Raw genomic sequence first — 17007 nt, 5'->3', positions numbered from 1 at the left:
GGCCAACCTTTAATGGGCCCTATCTTGTCACTTGTGTATTTTAGTGTGTCTTTGGTGCTCCCCTGTGTTTCTTGCTAGATTTCCTTTTTCTTTTAATGAGGTAAAAGGTGTTCATTTCATCCTTTGTGAAGGCTTGCAACATGGCTGTACAACTTATGTGTTATTGGCATTTGGATTCAAATTTTATATATAGATTCTATATTGGTCAATTATGATATGGCGCATCAGCCAGACATGTGAAACCTTACATCTAGGAGCTGAAATTTTGGAAATTGGGCCAGTATTATGAGTAGAGTTGGTAGACAATTAATTTGTAGTCTTTTGCCCCACAGACATTTTGGGATCTATAAAAAGACATACTACAAGACAAAGCTGAACATGTTCTTTCATGGGTGTAACATTGTCTGATGGGTGAAAAAAGATCCTAGAAAATGCATAAACTTGTTTATTACCATTCATGTTTTCTTAATTTTACCATTTTAAATGACGACCTAAATAGAATGGAATGGCGAAGCTGGATTCATGTCGCTGACCCATATGGTTGTGGTCTCACATTTGTCTATTGGGTGAATAAATCGTAGAATTGCATAAACTTGTTTATTAATTAACACCATTTTTTAAATAAAGTCCCCATGATATAACAATAAACACAACAGAATGGTGAAGTGGGGATTCATGTGACCGAACCTATATAGTTGGTGATGAAGGAAGATTTGGCCCGACCTCACAGTTATGCGACACGTGGCAGAAACGACAGTTCGGCAAAAAGGCCAAGCCTAGGCGTGAACAAGGGGACACCAGCGGATCGAACTCCCTACGGGGGGCCCGAACTCACCCTTGGCCCAAAATCAGAGTAATCCGAACTGGCCGACCTTGTAACAGCTCGGGATATACCTCATCGAACTGGCCAACCTTCTAGCGGACCGAACTCCCTACGGGGGGACCGAACTCACCCTTGGCCCAAAACTAGAGTAATCCGAACTGGACGATGTTGTAACAGCTCGGGATATACCTCGCCAAACCGGCCAACCTTGTAATAGCTCGGGATATACCTCGCCGAGCTGGCCAACCTTATAACAGTTCGGGATTCACCTCGTCGAACTGACCTGCCCTATAGATACCTCCGAACTCAAGACTGCCTTGCTCACCACTCCGCATCACCTTCTGGGCACCAAAACCAAACAAGTCATACCATGCCTGACACTGAGGAAGTCCATGCCCGAAGGTGCCGCACCTGACTGACTTGGGATCTGACGCTTGGCGGCCGCACTCTAAACGACCACCTGCCATCGCCACTGACATCGCCATCTCCAGTTAGAGAGACGGTTAGGCAGTGACGGTTCTGTCCCAGCAGAAAGGACGACGACAGAATTGGCAAGCGCAAGGGTAATCATACCCGACCTGACAAGGCCCTCGGAACGAGTGCGCGAAGTGATTATAAGAGCCCCCTGCCCCCCAACAAAGAAGGTATGCAAACTTTGCGCTATCTGGTATTATCTTACTTTTGAAGGATTCTAACTTGAGCTTTGGAGCCGCTACACCGGGTTCCCCCCCGGAGCTTCCTTATTTCCTCCGTTTCGGGTTCCCTGCTACCCCGTTTAGAAGCAAGGTCGTTGATAGCTAAGACCGATCGGATCACACTCCATGAGTTGGGACAAGGCTTAGATGCTGATGATTTTATATAAGGGTCATTTTTTGTTTTTTCCCCGATTTTAGATGTATAAAATATATCAATGTTGGGGTGGAGCCTATGTTCAATTTCAAAATGAATATTTTTATTAAGAATTCTTGCACAAAAGTACTAATGTCATTGTTGAGTTATGGAAATCAAAGTAACTCCAAAATCATACAAGGTAAACATACATGTTATGCCCAAACTGACATGTCGACATATCGTTATTAGGATTAAAAAGAACAATGGAGATATTCTTTTTTCGCACTACTATAACTTCTATTTCTATTTTTTATTATCTTTTAAAAATCCTCTAAATGATGTTCAATATATATATGTTATGTTTTTTTTTTTCATAAAAATATTTTGAAGAAGTACTAGACCAAAAATTCAGCGAAATCTATAAATTTAGTTAAAAACCAATATTTGATGATTTTGATTCTGTTTCCCTAGAAAAGTTCAAAATTCTGCAAAATTAAAAACAATTGTTGCGGCTGCTTTGAAGTTAGATTTTCTTTTCTAAAATAAAGTCATAAAAATGCAATATTATTTCCCTTTCTCAATTAGTCTTTCCTGGAGATTGATGCGGGACGTCATTCTTCTTGGGTGTGAAGTACTCTAGACCTTGGAATGCCAGAATCCTCCTCAAGGGAAATACTAGTTTTAGATAGGGGTGTCAATTGGACTGGATTTGGTCTAATCCGATCCGGTGTGAATTTATTACAAAAGGACCAGGTCCAATTCAATCCAATGAATATTTTGGATCAGTCTAAATTAATGTTTGGATAATCTAATCTGTTCAAATTTATTTTAATTTAGATTAGTTTTAATCCAAATTCGTTTCATTGACATCTATATTCTTATCTTATATCAATGGATCAGATATTGGTTTAATCCAATCCAATCCAATATAAATTTATTATGGACGGATCAGGTCCAATCCAATCTAATAATTTTTTTGGACTAGATTGGTCCAATCCAATATGTCTTGTTGGTCCATTGTCCGTTCAATCCGTCCAAATTGATTAGGACTGGATGGGGTCTAATTCAAAACCGGTTCATTGACACCCTTAGTCTTAGATGGTGAGCTGGTACTGTTCCTTGTGTTAAAATTTTGGGACATTTTGAGGCCCTGAAGATGCAGATCATCTCCTCTAAAACAGTCACGATGACCCATTGCAAGTACTACACCCTCGTTGAGATATGGTCAAATATATGATTTTTAGAGAGAGAAAGAGAGAGATCATATGATAATATATATTGACTGAAAGACAAATTAATAAGTCATTTCATTCAGCCATTTCGGTTGTTATCAAATGATCCCTAGATAAAACAAAGTTGGCCTTAAAAGGGGTGAAACAAAACTGAAGTATCTATCTATGCATCTATCTATCTATCTATCTATATTAAAATAAAAGCGGTCAAGAAATTTTCTCCATTTTTTGAATTTTCTATTTTTTTATTCTGTCATTTTTGAAAAAACCAATGAGATGCATTTTCCCAATAACCTAAATAATCTTTCTTCCTAACATTACTCCTAAACTACCTCCCCCACTTTCTCCAAAATTATCTTTAAATCCTATTTATCTTCTAAATTATCTCTAATTTCTATTTATCTCCAAAATTATCTCTAATTTACTAGAGAGTTTCTCTCCTAAATTATCTATAACTCCTATTTATCCTCTCCCCTAATTTTTATCTATATCTATCTAAAGAAAGTTTGGATTAAAAATTTAAGAATTATTTAAATATTCTAACAAAATTATATAATAGCTTTAAAATATTTATTAAAAATACAAAAAATAATTTTATGTTTTTATAAAATATATCACAAAATTATTTACTAACAATTTAGATGATATTTTTCTGGATTTTCAATTTGAATAATTTAAATGTTTTCCAGATTATCAATTTAAATAACTAAATATTTATCATAACTAGATTTTAAATAGTTAAAATAACAAAATTAATAATAATTTAATATATTACAAAATTAATGATGAAATTATGTAATAATAGTATAAATTATGATTTTATGGATAATTAAATTCAATAAATAATTAATATTTTAAAATTTAAATATTTTACATATTATTTAAGTATTTAAATAAATAAATATTTTAAATAATAAAACATTTAACACAACTAGATTTTAAATAGTTAAAATAAAGAAATTATGTAATAAATTTAAAAAAAATTCTAAAAAGAAGAAAATTAACTATAACATAATATTGAAATTAATAATAATTTAATATTTTAACATAATATTATAAATAAATAATTTCACTTATATCAATTAATAATTTTAGAAAATAACTTTCAAAAAATTAATATTTATTAATTATAATTTTAAACTCTTAGTCTGTATTTATTATATAATTATATATACTAAAATTAATATTTATTTTCTTTTGTGATAAATGTATTTTCTGTGGTTATGTATAAATTTATTTTTTTTGTTATTCAATTGAAAACTTTCAATAATTATTGGAGATTAAATTACTATTATTAAAATTTTTAAATTTAATTTATTGTACTTATTGCATTTTTGTTATAAGTTATTGATTAATATTTATTAGAGATTAAACTATTAATTTAGATTATAGTATTTATTGACTAGTTAATATATTTTTAGTACTTATTGTGTTTTTGTATTTTTTGCAATTATTATATTTTTCATAATCAATATATTTTCAATAATTGTGTATTTTTCTATAAATTTTCAATTATAATTAGAAATTACACTATTGTTATTTATCAGAGATAAGACTATTAATTTAGCTGAAATTATGATTGTTCATGAGTTGGTTCAGTTCAGTTGTAGGCTATTTGGCCAGCCAAATTGACCTGGTTAGGTTAGGGAGTTGGTTAGTTGAAACCAGCCAACATTTTGTGAAAATTGACCCACTCAAGTTGTATCGGTTTGGGCCTATTTTTTGGTTCGGTCAGCCTGTTCAAAAGATTTAAACTTAAAAATTTAATTTAATTTTAAAAATTATAGTGCAATTATTAAAAATTATATTTAGAATATAAACATTAATATATATATATATATATATATATCCATGGTTAGGTCATTCGATTTTGGTCGATTTACAAATGGCCAAAGCGAAACTAATCCAACTTGGTCAAATTGGAAAAATTTTGAACCAAAGCCAACCTAAAATACTAGAAAACCGACCAACTTGGGTCGAGTTAATCGGATTGGTCAGTTTCATTAGTTTGATAAATAAACCTAATTGAAATTAATTATTGTTATTTTTGTATTATAAAAAAATTTATTAAAAGTAGTATATAAAATATGAATAATTATTAACTATTTAAAATGTTGAAAATATAAAACAATTGTATAATCCCATGTGTTTCTATTAGGGTCATTTATTAGAACACACTTTTAGGGATGGCAATTTTCCCCATCCTCGATGGGGACCCGATGGGGCTGGGGATGGGGATTGTTTTGGTGGGGTAGGTGTGGAGATGGGGATTAATAGGAATCCTCGGTCGAGGTCGGGGTTAGGGTCAGGGATGGGGATTGAGGTCCCCCCTCCGCCCCAACTTGACCCTGATTGAGGTTCCCGCTCGAGGATGGGGTTAATTTTAGAATCGGGGTTGGGGATGGGGAATATGATCCCCGCCCAGTTGCCATTCCTACACACCTTATAGTTTTACATATTTAGTTAAACCTACCTTATAGTTTTCATTTTACTAAAACATCCCATATATTTTACAACTTATTTACTTAATCAACCTTTCATTAAGAAGTGTTTGTTTTGCCATTAGGCCCATGATTTTTTATTCAAAATAATACCCTTAACACTTTTTTTGTATAAAAAATAAATTTGACCAAATATAGCCAATAGAGTGGTTGCCAGTGTCTTATTAAGGGTAAAAATAGTATTTTTATTTTTATTTTATTTTGATTAAATTTATTTAAATGAGTAGTAGGGTCAACATTGTCATTTTCCACTGTCATCTAATGGAATATTGATTAAATCCATTGCAAATTATAAGTGACATTTTAGTAACATGCTAACTATACAGTAGATTTTAGTAAATACATGAAACTATAAGGGGTATTTTATTATATCACCCTTTCTATTATTTAGCTTTCTCTTAATAAATCTTGTGCATTGCACGAGTCCCCGCTAGTGTCATGAAATAAATGAAGACTTAGGAGAATGAGCTGGTTTATAATAGAATAAAATCTCTAGTTAATATATTGTTTTTTGAGAAGTTAAGATATAGCAGCTATATATGGGAAAATCATCATATCATATATTTAATACAAATATAGAAACTAAGTTTCCTTTGAAACTTTAGTGAAAGCCCTCAAGCAAGTGCAAGCTTCTGGAGAAGTTAATTACTTGAAAGACTAATTAGCTGAGTAGTGGTTACTTCTTCAACATCCCATCCCATGGAGATGTCATTTCCCCTTTCCTTCTCATAAATGGAGAGATAGGTAGGTGAGTAGGTGATGATTCATTGATTTGGGAGATGTCATTTCCCCTCCCAAATTCTAGGCTACTGCCAAGAAAAGGATTCATGCATGAAGCGATGCTAATGAACATTAATTAATTAATTAGCTAGGGTTATCTCACCAAATTCTGTCATTAATTTTCAGCCATGGTAGAGGCAGAAGAAGCTTTCAGCTAGTACATGTTTAGCTTTATGAGAGCTTGAGCTCAAACACATCTTAATTCGGCCTTGGCGTTTCGATGGTCCTGAAAATGAACTAGTCATGCTGTCTGTCTTTGTCGAGAGGCTGGACAATTCCTCTCTATACGTTTGCACTTCGTCTGTTTACTAACTTTAGATGCGATCATACTCGGTAGGTACATAGTAAGAGATAAGGTTTCTCATTTTGACAAAGTCTTCTCTTGAATTGTCCAACCTCGTGCAAACATTCTAACCTCATCATCATCATCATCATCATCCTACTCTAATTAATTACATGTTTTCGATCATGGCCTCAACGATTCCGTCCCTAACCCAAGGATGTTCTCTCTCAGTAATAATGTTTTTCTCTTAATTTCATTTTTTCGGAAGCTTTAAATTGATTCGGGGGTAAATAACAGTTGCAGTGTTTTCAAACTGTAATTGACCCGATAGTTGGACCGCACAGGCCAGGAACCACCCATGTTTCACCCTTAATATTATTTGACCAGAAATCATTGATTTGGTTAACGATTCATTGACTCGAATAATCAAACCATCAACCCATTTGATTGAAACAACAGTTTTGTCTGTGTATTATTTTATTTTATTTTTTTGAATTTGGAATAGACCATTCATTTGAACCAGACGATTGAACCATTGATCAGAAAACCGGTGGTCAAAGCGATCCCAGTTAACTTTTAAAACATTGAACAGTAATTTCAGCTCAATATATCCACTGAACTGGTTTTTGTATTAATGTATTCATACCAAGTTCAATTCGATTTTGATGGCACAAATAAAACCCATCATAGTGCGCTTTACATTCTGCTAACAGAGAAGAGGTATCACCATAATAATTAGACAAAGCATATCCTGTGGAACCAAAGGTATGTTTAACATTTGAAGAACAATAAAATTTGATTTCTAAAAACCAAATTTTAATTCGCTTGAGCATTATAGAGGAAGCCATTCCCTTTCCCTCAAACCTTCGGTCCTTTCTTTCCACATCTCCCAAAGTAAAATAGAAGGAAGAATTCTTACAAGATGATGTATTTGAGAATTTTTAACAGCTCTACTCCACTATGGGTAGATTTGAATCGAGCCGAGCTGAATAGTATCATGCTCTAGCTTGGCTTGAGACTATTTTACAAGGCTCGAGCTCGAGCTCGATTTGTTTTATATTTTATAAAAATATTTTATTATAAAAATATTTAGAAAAAATATTTTATAAAAAATAAAAAGTATATATATATATATATTATATTTAAAATTTAAGAATTATAATAATTAATAATTATAATATTTTTATTATATATTATTTTGTATAATTTTATTTATTTTATATATATACATATATTCGAACTGGCTCGCAAGCCTCACGAGCCGAGCTCTAGTAAGCTCGAGCTCTACTCGTTTAATAATTGAGTCACTGAATTGGACTCGAGCTCGAGATCGAACTTGGCTGAAACCGAGTCAAGTTGAGCTCGAACATCTTGTGAAAAGCTTGGCTCGTTGCCACCCCTATCCACCATAGGCATCACCGATCAATCAAGTGTTTGTGCTAAAGTTGATCCAAAAAGTTTGCTCACCAAAGCATCATTAACAAAAGTATGGTTAAGACTCTCAACACTAGGCTGGCCACAACAACAACACTTTGAAGTTAATTGAATCGAGATCACATCTCTGCCCACAAGGGGCTGCCCCACAACACCCCACAGCACATCCCCGCCCTGTATTGAAAACATCTCCTGATGATAATACCAGCACATCCCTGTCATGTATTGGAATGGAGATGTTTCCAATACACGACAGGGATGTGCTGTAGGGGTGGCCCCTTGTGGGGCGGAGATGTGAACTCAATTGAATCTCACGCTTTCTAATCACAGTATCAATAGACAAGGCGCCATTGAGAAGTTTTCACATAAACACAAAGATCTTAGTGGATAAGCTAGAAATCCACACTTGTTTATGCCAAGCCACATGAGGGTCATGATCTCTAATAAGGTTTCAAACTGAAGAAAGAAAGAATTCCCCCTAATTGCTGCACTTCCACCTGTTTATACGAAGTTCAATTTAATTAATATATGGATTTGAGTTGAATTTGATTGGTGGGGTTCTAATCAGAGACCCAAAATATTATTTTGATCTCCTACCAACAACAAAACATGTTCTAACACCCTATCAACATCATCTGGCACCGCACATTTTACGGTGAAACTGAGGCCCATTATAAAAGTGGAATCCACTGTATATGAAATGTGTGGTGTCAGATCATGTTGATAGGGTGTAGAGTAAAAAAACTAAAAATACTAATTATATCAAAAGTTGAAACCTTTGTTTGGGCTCGGAAACCTACAGATTTATGCTTGTATTACAAGAGGCAAAGTTGCCTGTTCCACAGTAAATTTGCATTTCTTTTTCCTGTTCTTCATTGTACTCCAACCTTGATTCAAATGTTATAGTTTACCTGAACATTTTATTTAGTTTACTTAAAAATAACTTTCATGAGATATAAACTACAACCTTTTATTATAAATATAATACCATGTAAATAGCTGAGCCATACTGCTGCTTGGAATCTTGGATGCCAGGCAAATAAAGCGGTTTCATGGGTTTATTTACATTTCAGATTTTTTTACTATTTTTATTTACATTTCAGTACCATCAATCCATTCTATTTAAAGCTATATTCACTATTAAATTATTAATGGTTATATTAGTTTTATTTATGTCTTTTTTCGACCCCTATCATTTTTAATATATATATTTTTTTAATTTATAACAAATCACTTCTTCTAACTAGTAAAAATAATGACTATTTAAAACTTGTAATAAATTCTCAGCCGTTAGTGAAATACAAAAATACAAAAAATACAAGCCATTTCAAATGAAACTATATGGGTTCAAATGCTGGCTATATAGAAACTAACATGAAATGAGTCCACTTTATGTGCAAATGGTTCAGTCTCCATCTCCATTGTCTTGGCTACCTCCTCTGCACTGAGTAAAGTTGAGTGTTGATGGGTTGCCCCGGACCCGATTACCATGATGGGTTCTGTTACAATCCACGACTGCACATTGGACCCACCATTTGATGGACAGCGCTTTAAGCAGGTGTCTCTCCTGGGCTAAAAACCAAACTCATCAACCAATGCGTTTGATAGGACTTGCTTGTTGTACCCTCCAATAAACTTTTTTTCTTTCCTTTTTCTTTTTCCTTTTTCTTTTGAGGTTCGGATTTATCCATTAATGAGTCCATGTGCTTCTGCGAGTTGTGTTCATAGCAAGTATTGTCGTTTCCCTCTATGATTGTACCATGTCTTATATTAGATTTCTCCAAGCAAAAGAATTGAAATTATATATTTAGTAAAAGAGAGCTGTCCGCATATGGGATTTCGGTGCTGGGATTATCACTTGTTTGGACAACTGTGGTATTGTTAATTAAATCAATCCCTTTGTAAGGCTTCTGGTGAATCGCAGATTCCAGTAGGGAGTATACCATGTGTTTATGTCGGTATTTTTTTAAATATTATATTTATATTTTAGGGAATAATAAGGTTAATTATGTGTCTCCAACAATACATTAAGCCTATTGTGAATCTCATATGGCCCATTTATTACTGCAATTGGTAATATTCCAGATCAACGGTGTGATGGGTAAGCGGAATATCACCTCTAGTATTCTATAGTTATATATTTCTTTTACGTGCATGTACTTAGCCATGGCTGTGATATTTAGGAGGATACTATCATCTTATTAATCTCACTTTTAACAATGCTAAGAAGCACTCTTAATTTTATTACTTTATCTTCTCTGTTAGTTGGTGCATGAATGATCACAATGCACCATTTTTAATTAATGAGGAGTCATGATGAGAAAACTAAGGGTCCATTTGGTTTGTGGTTGGAATTGGAATCGAAATCAGAATTGAAATTTTTTGGAATTGGAATTGGAATGATCCATTCCTATTTGGTTCAAACAGGAATGAGAATAGGAATTAAAATAAGTAAGAATGGGATTCCATTCCTAAGGGAGGGACAGGGAATGGACATTCCCTCAAATGGAGGAATGTCATTCCAGCAGAAATGGAAATGGGATTCTGATTCTACCCAACCAAACAGTTGGAATCGGAATAACCCATTCTGATTCCAATTCCAGACCCCTATTTCTGCAAACCAAACTGACCCTAAAAGTGCTTTTGTATACTCTTGATCATGATCTAATTTTTGGACCAACGAATGACATCACTAAGATTTTTTCATAGTTTGGATGTGCAACCCATAATACCCACAAGACATTACATTTTGGGGAATCAAGATCAAAGACCTCTTTCAGGGGTAGATAGGCCTTGTATTGAACCCCCCCCCCCAGAAATTATTTAGAAAAAAACAAAAAAACTAATCAGAAGCATGTGTTGTTAAAGGCTAATATGCCCTGTTTGGCATATCAATTGTATTAAAACTTTAAATCTTGTTGGGAATATCTCCCTATGAATGGCAACATATATGAGTACAAAAGATGTTTTTGATGTATGGCTGTATGTCCTATGGACAGGGTGTGGGTTTGAAGCTCAGGTTTTCATGGGTTGCTAAACAAGCCAAGCAAATAATAAAACTAAATAACTAAATTATTTTTATAACCAATTATTTAAGCAACATTGCGTCCTTCCTTATAATAGTTATTAATTTCTATTGTTTCATTTTTCCTTAATAAATCTCATGCATCACGCTGGTCCCTGCTAGAGACAACATATACCAGTACAAAAGGTATTTTCAATGTATGGCTGTAGTGTCCTATGGATAGAGTGTGGCTGTGTGGATAGCATATCCAAGCTCAGATTTTCATGGATTGCCAAAAAAAAAAAAAAACTTAGGGTTTTGTGGGTATTATAAATGTTGCTTACCTTGGAAATCAGAAGGGTGAGCACGCAGGAGAGTTGTAAATAGATTTTGGTGCATAATTGATTATTTTGATTTAAGAATTTAGAAGCCATTAGACACCACATAGGATAAAAGAGGTAAAAACACGCCTTAGAACAAGAGATAAAACTGCTTTTAGTTGAATTAATCCAATAAAAAAAATTGCTCAAAACATCTGCATGGCATTGATATGGCAGTGTTTCTTGAGACCCATACGACAGTGCTGTTAGGCAGGTTTGGTTGTACACCTCCACCATGAGAGTGATGCTGAGCAACCAACTCAATTACTTTCTTTTTTGTTGGCTTCATGGGCTACACAGCGGAGGTAGCCCATTCCCCATATCCATAGCCCTACCAACATGGGTGGTGACTGGTGAGTGGTGGTGAGAGTGGGAATCAATCGATTCAATCCCAAATATCTGCTAGAGACCTTATCAACTGAATCAATTGGAATGCCATATTTGGCAGTGTGGTGTTACTCCAATTTTAGATCCTGAGTTTTAAATTTAAAATGTGCACATGAGGTTATCTAAGCCAACTGGGTATGTCGACCCAGTCCGAGGATTGCATATGGGGTGGATAATGACTGACAAAGTAACATGTCTACTCTGCTCACAACGATGTGTGGGGTTCAAAATTGAAAGGAAGAAAAAAAATATTATTTAGCTATATGGGCACTTCCAAAGGTCATTTTTTTTTTAATAATTAAGGAATGCGGATATTGGAATTCGTCATGGACAAGGAAATTTGCATGCATTACTAACTCTTCTCATGCATGCATGTATCTTATCCTCAGTGAGTCTCCTACTCCTAAATTTCAGGCATAGATTGTATGTATATATATATGGTTGTGCCTTGTATAACGAGTAGGAATGAAACACAAAGGTTTTCACATGGTATCAGAGCGACTTCCTAGGTGCCTTTCCTCCCGTGGAATTGCGAGCAGAGCCATCTCTCTGTCTTTGGAAACACCAGCTGCAGGCCCTCTCACCATGGATCCTATGAGTCAACTGGATGTCCTTGGGCATGATCGTGACTTGCTTGGCATGGATGACACAGAGGTTAGCGTCTTCAAACAGTCCCACTAGGTATGCCTCGGCCGCCTCCTGCAAAGCCAACACAGCGTGGCCTTGGAAACAGAGATCCGTCTTGAAGTCCTGAGCGATTTCACGAACAAGCCTCTAGAATGGAAGTTTCCTGATGAGGAGCTCCGTCGTCTTCTGGTACTTACGAATTTCACGGAGGGCAACGGTTCCTGGAAAGTATCTGTGAGATTTCTTCACACCTCCAGTGGTCGGTACAGATTTACGAGTTGCCTTGGTAGCGAGCGGCTTCCTGCGTGCAACAGGATCCGCCTCCACCGCTGGCCCCAACTCTTAATGAGGATGACAGTAGGGGCGATCTTCAAGCCAGGGGCTTCGACGGTGTAGAACCCCAACATATTGCTTCCGCTCCCGCCACCGCTGACCGCCGTGGCACACTGCATAGAGGTGCGACTCAGTCTGCACTCTGCAATCCTTTAGTTCAGTCTTCGTCATCAAGATTTCTTACCTTCTCAGTCTGCATCTGCAATCTTCGTTCGATCGACAGTAGAGGTGATCTTCAAGCCAGGGACTTCGATGGTGTAGAACCCTGACATATTGCTTCCGCTCCCACCACCGCCGACCACCGTTGCACACTGCACAGAGGTGTGGCTCAGTCTGCACTCTGCAATCCTTCGGTTCAGTCTTCGTCTTCAAGATTTCTTACCTTCTCAGTCTGTGTCTGCAATCTTCGTTCGATCGACAGTAGGGGTGATCTTCAAGCCAGGGGCTTCGACGGTGTAGAACCCCAACATATTCCTTCCGCTCCCGCCAAATCCGAACTGATCCTTTTTGGCTTCCGGTGTAGATCCACGTGGCGTTATGCCGACGACACCCGACCGACCGGACATTGAAGATGAAGCCTGAGTCTGTGACGCACCTCTGGCCATTACTATTTGTTGTAGCGGACAGGTTGATAGAGACATGTTTCCTAAAGTTGAGCAGTTGCTGACGAGTTACGTTGACAGACCCCATGTTACGTTGACTAGGTGGACCCTCTGGTGGACGTGACTGAGGTTCAACAAAAACTTATGCTGTTCAATCATAATCAGGGCGTGAGGTGGGTAATAATGCAGCTGTGAGTAACAGAAACAGGACCGAACTAAACGGGCTTAATAACGGGCAGTGGCAGTCTCTCGTAAGCATGTTTGATGCTTACAAAACCATGACTAATGAAAAACTCTCTGGTAAGAAAAATTCTATTGATTGGATAATTGATTCCGGGGCGTCGCACCATATGACTGGAGAAATTAACTTATTGATGGATGCACAGAATATTACACCGTGTCCGGTGGGACTTCCCAATGGAAAGCAAACCACCGCAGTGAAGGAAGGGACTTTACATTTGGGTGGAAATATTTATTTGCATCATGTGCTTTTTGTACCAAGAATGAATTGCACCCTTATTTCCGTAGCAAAGTTATTGCAAGAGATAAAATGTACTGTCACTTTTATTGACAAGCTATGTGTGATACAGGACCAAACCTCGAGGATTTTGATCGGCGTGGGTGAATAGTGTGATGGGGTCTATCATTTTAGAGGAGCAGCACCGGTTCGGGTGAATAGAACAAGAGGTATGGATGAATGGGAGTTATGGCATCATAGATTAGGGCATCCGTCTAAACAGATATTATCTTTTCTCTCTAAAGTAGATAAATTAAATAGTAGAACTGAAGGAGATAAGCCATGTGATGTTTGTTACAGAGCAAAACAAACACGAGAAAATTTTCCTGAAAGTAAACATAAAGCTGATGATTGTTTCTCTCTAATTCATTGTGATACATGGGGCGCCTATAAAGTACCTGCCTCTTGTGGTGCAGTTTACTTTCTAACCATTATTGATGATTATTCTCGTGCTATGTGGGTATACTTGTTATTGGAAAAAAGTGAAATAGCACATATTATTGAGAAATTTTGTGCCATGGTAGAACGTCAGTTTGGCAAGCAAGTCAGGACTGTTCGAAGTGATAATGGAACATAATTTAAAAGCTTGAAATCATGCTTTGAGACTCATGGCATTCTGCATAAAATTTCGTGTGTTGGGACACCGCAACAAAATGGTCGGATGGAGAGAAAACACAGGCATATCTTGAATGTTGCAAGAGCAATGAGATTTCAAGCAGGCTTGCCCATTGGTTTTTGGGGGGAGTGTGCCTTAACCGTCGGATACTTGATAAATATGACACCTTCTTCTGTACTTGGCGGGAAGACTTCGTATGAGGTACTGTTCGGGATGCCACCTCAATATGAGCACATGAGAGCATTTGGCTGTCTCTGCTATGCTCATTGGAGTCCTCGAGACAAGGATAAGTTTGGAGAAAGGAGTAGGAAGTGTGTTTTTGTGGGTTATCCCTACTGAAAGAAAGGTTTGCGTGTATACGACGTTGAAAGAGGTGAATATTTTGTCTCCCGTGATGTAGTCTTCCATGAGAATATATTTTCATATGTCGCTGGTTCATAAGCCACTATGGGAGACAAAACTGGCCCAGCCATTGCACCAGTTGATGCCGGAGTTGATGATGATATTTTGCATAGCCACAGAGGGAATAAAGACAGGGGGAGTGATGCAGCTGACATCTGTGATAGGGGGAGCCTTGAGAATAATGATGATGGAAGAGATGAGGAGCATGGAGAAGAAGAGAGTGTGAAGGAAGTGGGAATTGATGGCAGTGATGACAAAATTAATGTGGATCCAACACCACAAACGACACCAGAAGAGCAACTTGGTAGGGGACATTGGCATCACACGCCGTTTGTTTTGTTGAAGCCCTACGTGACCTACACTGCTCAATGCTTGAAAGGCCCCATTCACACTCAAGCCAACTCTGAATCAGAGTCCTCAGGTACGACTCCCTATCCCATAACGAATTATGTGACATATACTAATTTCTTTGCTAGACATCAAGCTTTCTTAGCTGCTGTCACTATAGGAGCTGAGCCCACTAGCTTTTCTGAGGCAATGAAAAGTGAGAAATGGAGGGAAGCTATGAGGAAGGAAATCCAGGCTCTAGAGGATAATGGTACTTGGACATTGGAAACTTTACCTCCCGGGAAAAAAGCCAATAGGGAGTAAATGGGTTAAGATCAAATATAATTCAGACGGGACGGTTGAACGACATAAGGCTCGACTAGTTATTCTCGGGAATAGACAGATTGAGGGGTTAGATTATAATGAAACTTTCGCTCCTATGGCCAAAATGACGATAGTCCGCACTTTCCTAGCCGTGGCAGCCGCTAAGAACTGGGAGTTGCATAAGATGGATGTACATAATGCATTTTTACATGGGGATTTGGATGAGGAGGTATACATGCAGTTGCCGCCAGGTTTCGCATCTAAGGATTGAACAAAAGTGTGCAAACTGAAGAAATTTCTTTATGGATTACGTCAGGCTCCCAGATGCTGGTTCTCAAAATTAACAATGGCCTTGATACAGTTCGTTTGTTCAATCGTATCCAGATTACTCTTTGTTCACTTATTTCAAACACAATGTTCGTCTGCATGTGCTGATATATGTTGATGATTTGATTGTTGGGGGAAATGATACTGTAGCCATTATAAAATTCAAAGAGTATCTCAGTCGATGCTTCCATATGAAAGATATGGGACCACTCAAATATTTCCTATGTATTGAAGTAGCTCATGGTCCTGAGGGAATATATTTATCTCAATGAAAGTATGCCCTAAACATTATCTTGGAATGTGGACTATTGGGAGCCAAACCGGCGTCAGTGCCCATTGAACAGAATCATCATCTTGTGTTGGCCAAGGGCACTCTAATGGACAATCCAAATTAGTATTGAAGACTAGTAGGGTGGTTGATATACTTAATCATCACACGACCTGAGCTATACTATTGTGTTCATATTCTGGCCTAGTTCATGCAAAGCTCGCGGCAAGAACATTGGGAGGCAGCTTTGCGTGTAGTGCGATATATGAAAGGGTATCCTGGACAAGGTATAGTATTGCGTTCCGATAGCGATCTGCGTTTGTATACTTATTGTGACTCTGATTGGGCAAGCTGCCCGTTGTCACGGCGATCGTTGACCAGCTATTATGTTCTACTGGGGCAGTCACCAGTTTCCTGGAAAATGAAAAAATAGCACACTGTGTCGTGCTCCTTGACAGAAGCAGAATATCATTCGATGGCTGCAACATGCTATGAATTGAAGTGGATGAAGCATATTGAAGTCGACTATCATTTTGTTCACGATGAGCTGCGGCATGGGAACATTGTTACTCGGCATGTTCGAACCACAAAGCAATTGGCTGACATCTTGATGAAGGCTCTTGGGAAAGAGAAATTCACTTATTTCTTTGGCAAATTGGGCATTCAGAATCTTCATGCGCCAATTTGAGGGAGAGTATTGGAATTCGTCATGGACTAGGAAATTTGCATGCATTAGGAACTCCTCTCATGCATGCATGTCTCCTACTGCTAAATTTCAGGCGTAGATTGTATGGTTGTGCCTTGCATAATGAGTAGGAACGAAACACAAAGATTTTCACGGTGGACCAACATTTCTGATTTTTTTTTTCATCAAATGGGAATTTGTGCCCACTAGCTAGTTTTCTTTGTATTCGATCACTGTCCGGTTACTTTTGAAATGGCTTATTGTTGAGGAAATGAAGGGGTTTTTAATTTTTTAACTTTTTATCATTTTAGTTTGTACCAAATC

The 17007-nt window shown here is 37.0% G+C and overlaps 1 protein-coding gene across 1 annotated transcript; it reads left to right on the top strand.

Moving 5' to 3' along the window:
• Positions 1–11969: 11969 nt before the first annotated feature.
• On the top strand, positions 11970–15897 carry LOC148854724 (uncharacterized). The gene is made up of 2 exons (XM_088982994.1): positions 11970–15173; positions 15261–15897. The coding sequence occupies exons 1-2, from the start codon at positions 14798–14800 to the stop codon at positions 15401–15403; spliced, it is 519 nt and encodes a 172-aa protein (XP_088839120.1). The 5' UTR covers positions 11970–14797; the 3' UTR covers positions 15404–15897.
• The last annotated feature ends 1110 nt before the right edge of the window (positions 15898–17007 follow it).

The sequence above is a fragment of the Nelumbo lutea genome, chromosome 4 (genome assembly GCF_056320005.1).
Source record: "Nelumbo lutea isolate HS-2025 chromosome 4, American lotus-T2T, whole genome shotgun sequence".
Classification (NCBI taxonomy): domain Eukaryota; kingdom Viridiplantae; phylum Streptophyta; class Magnoliopsida; order Proteales; family Nelumbonaceae; genus Nelumbo; species Nelumbo lutea.
This window is presented reverse-complemented; position numbering and strand designations above follow the sequence as displayed.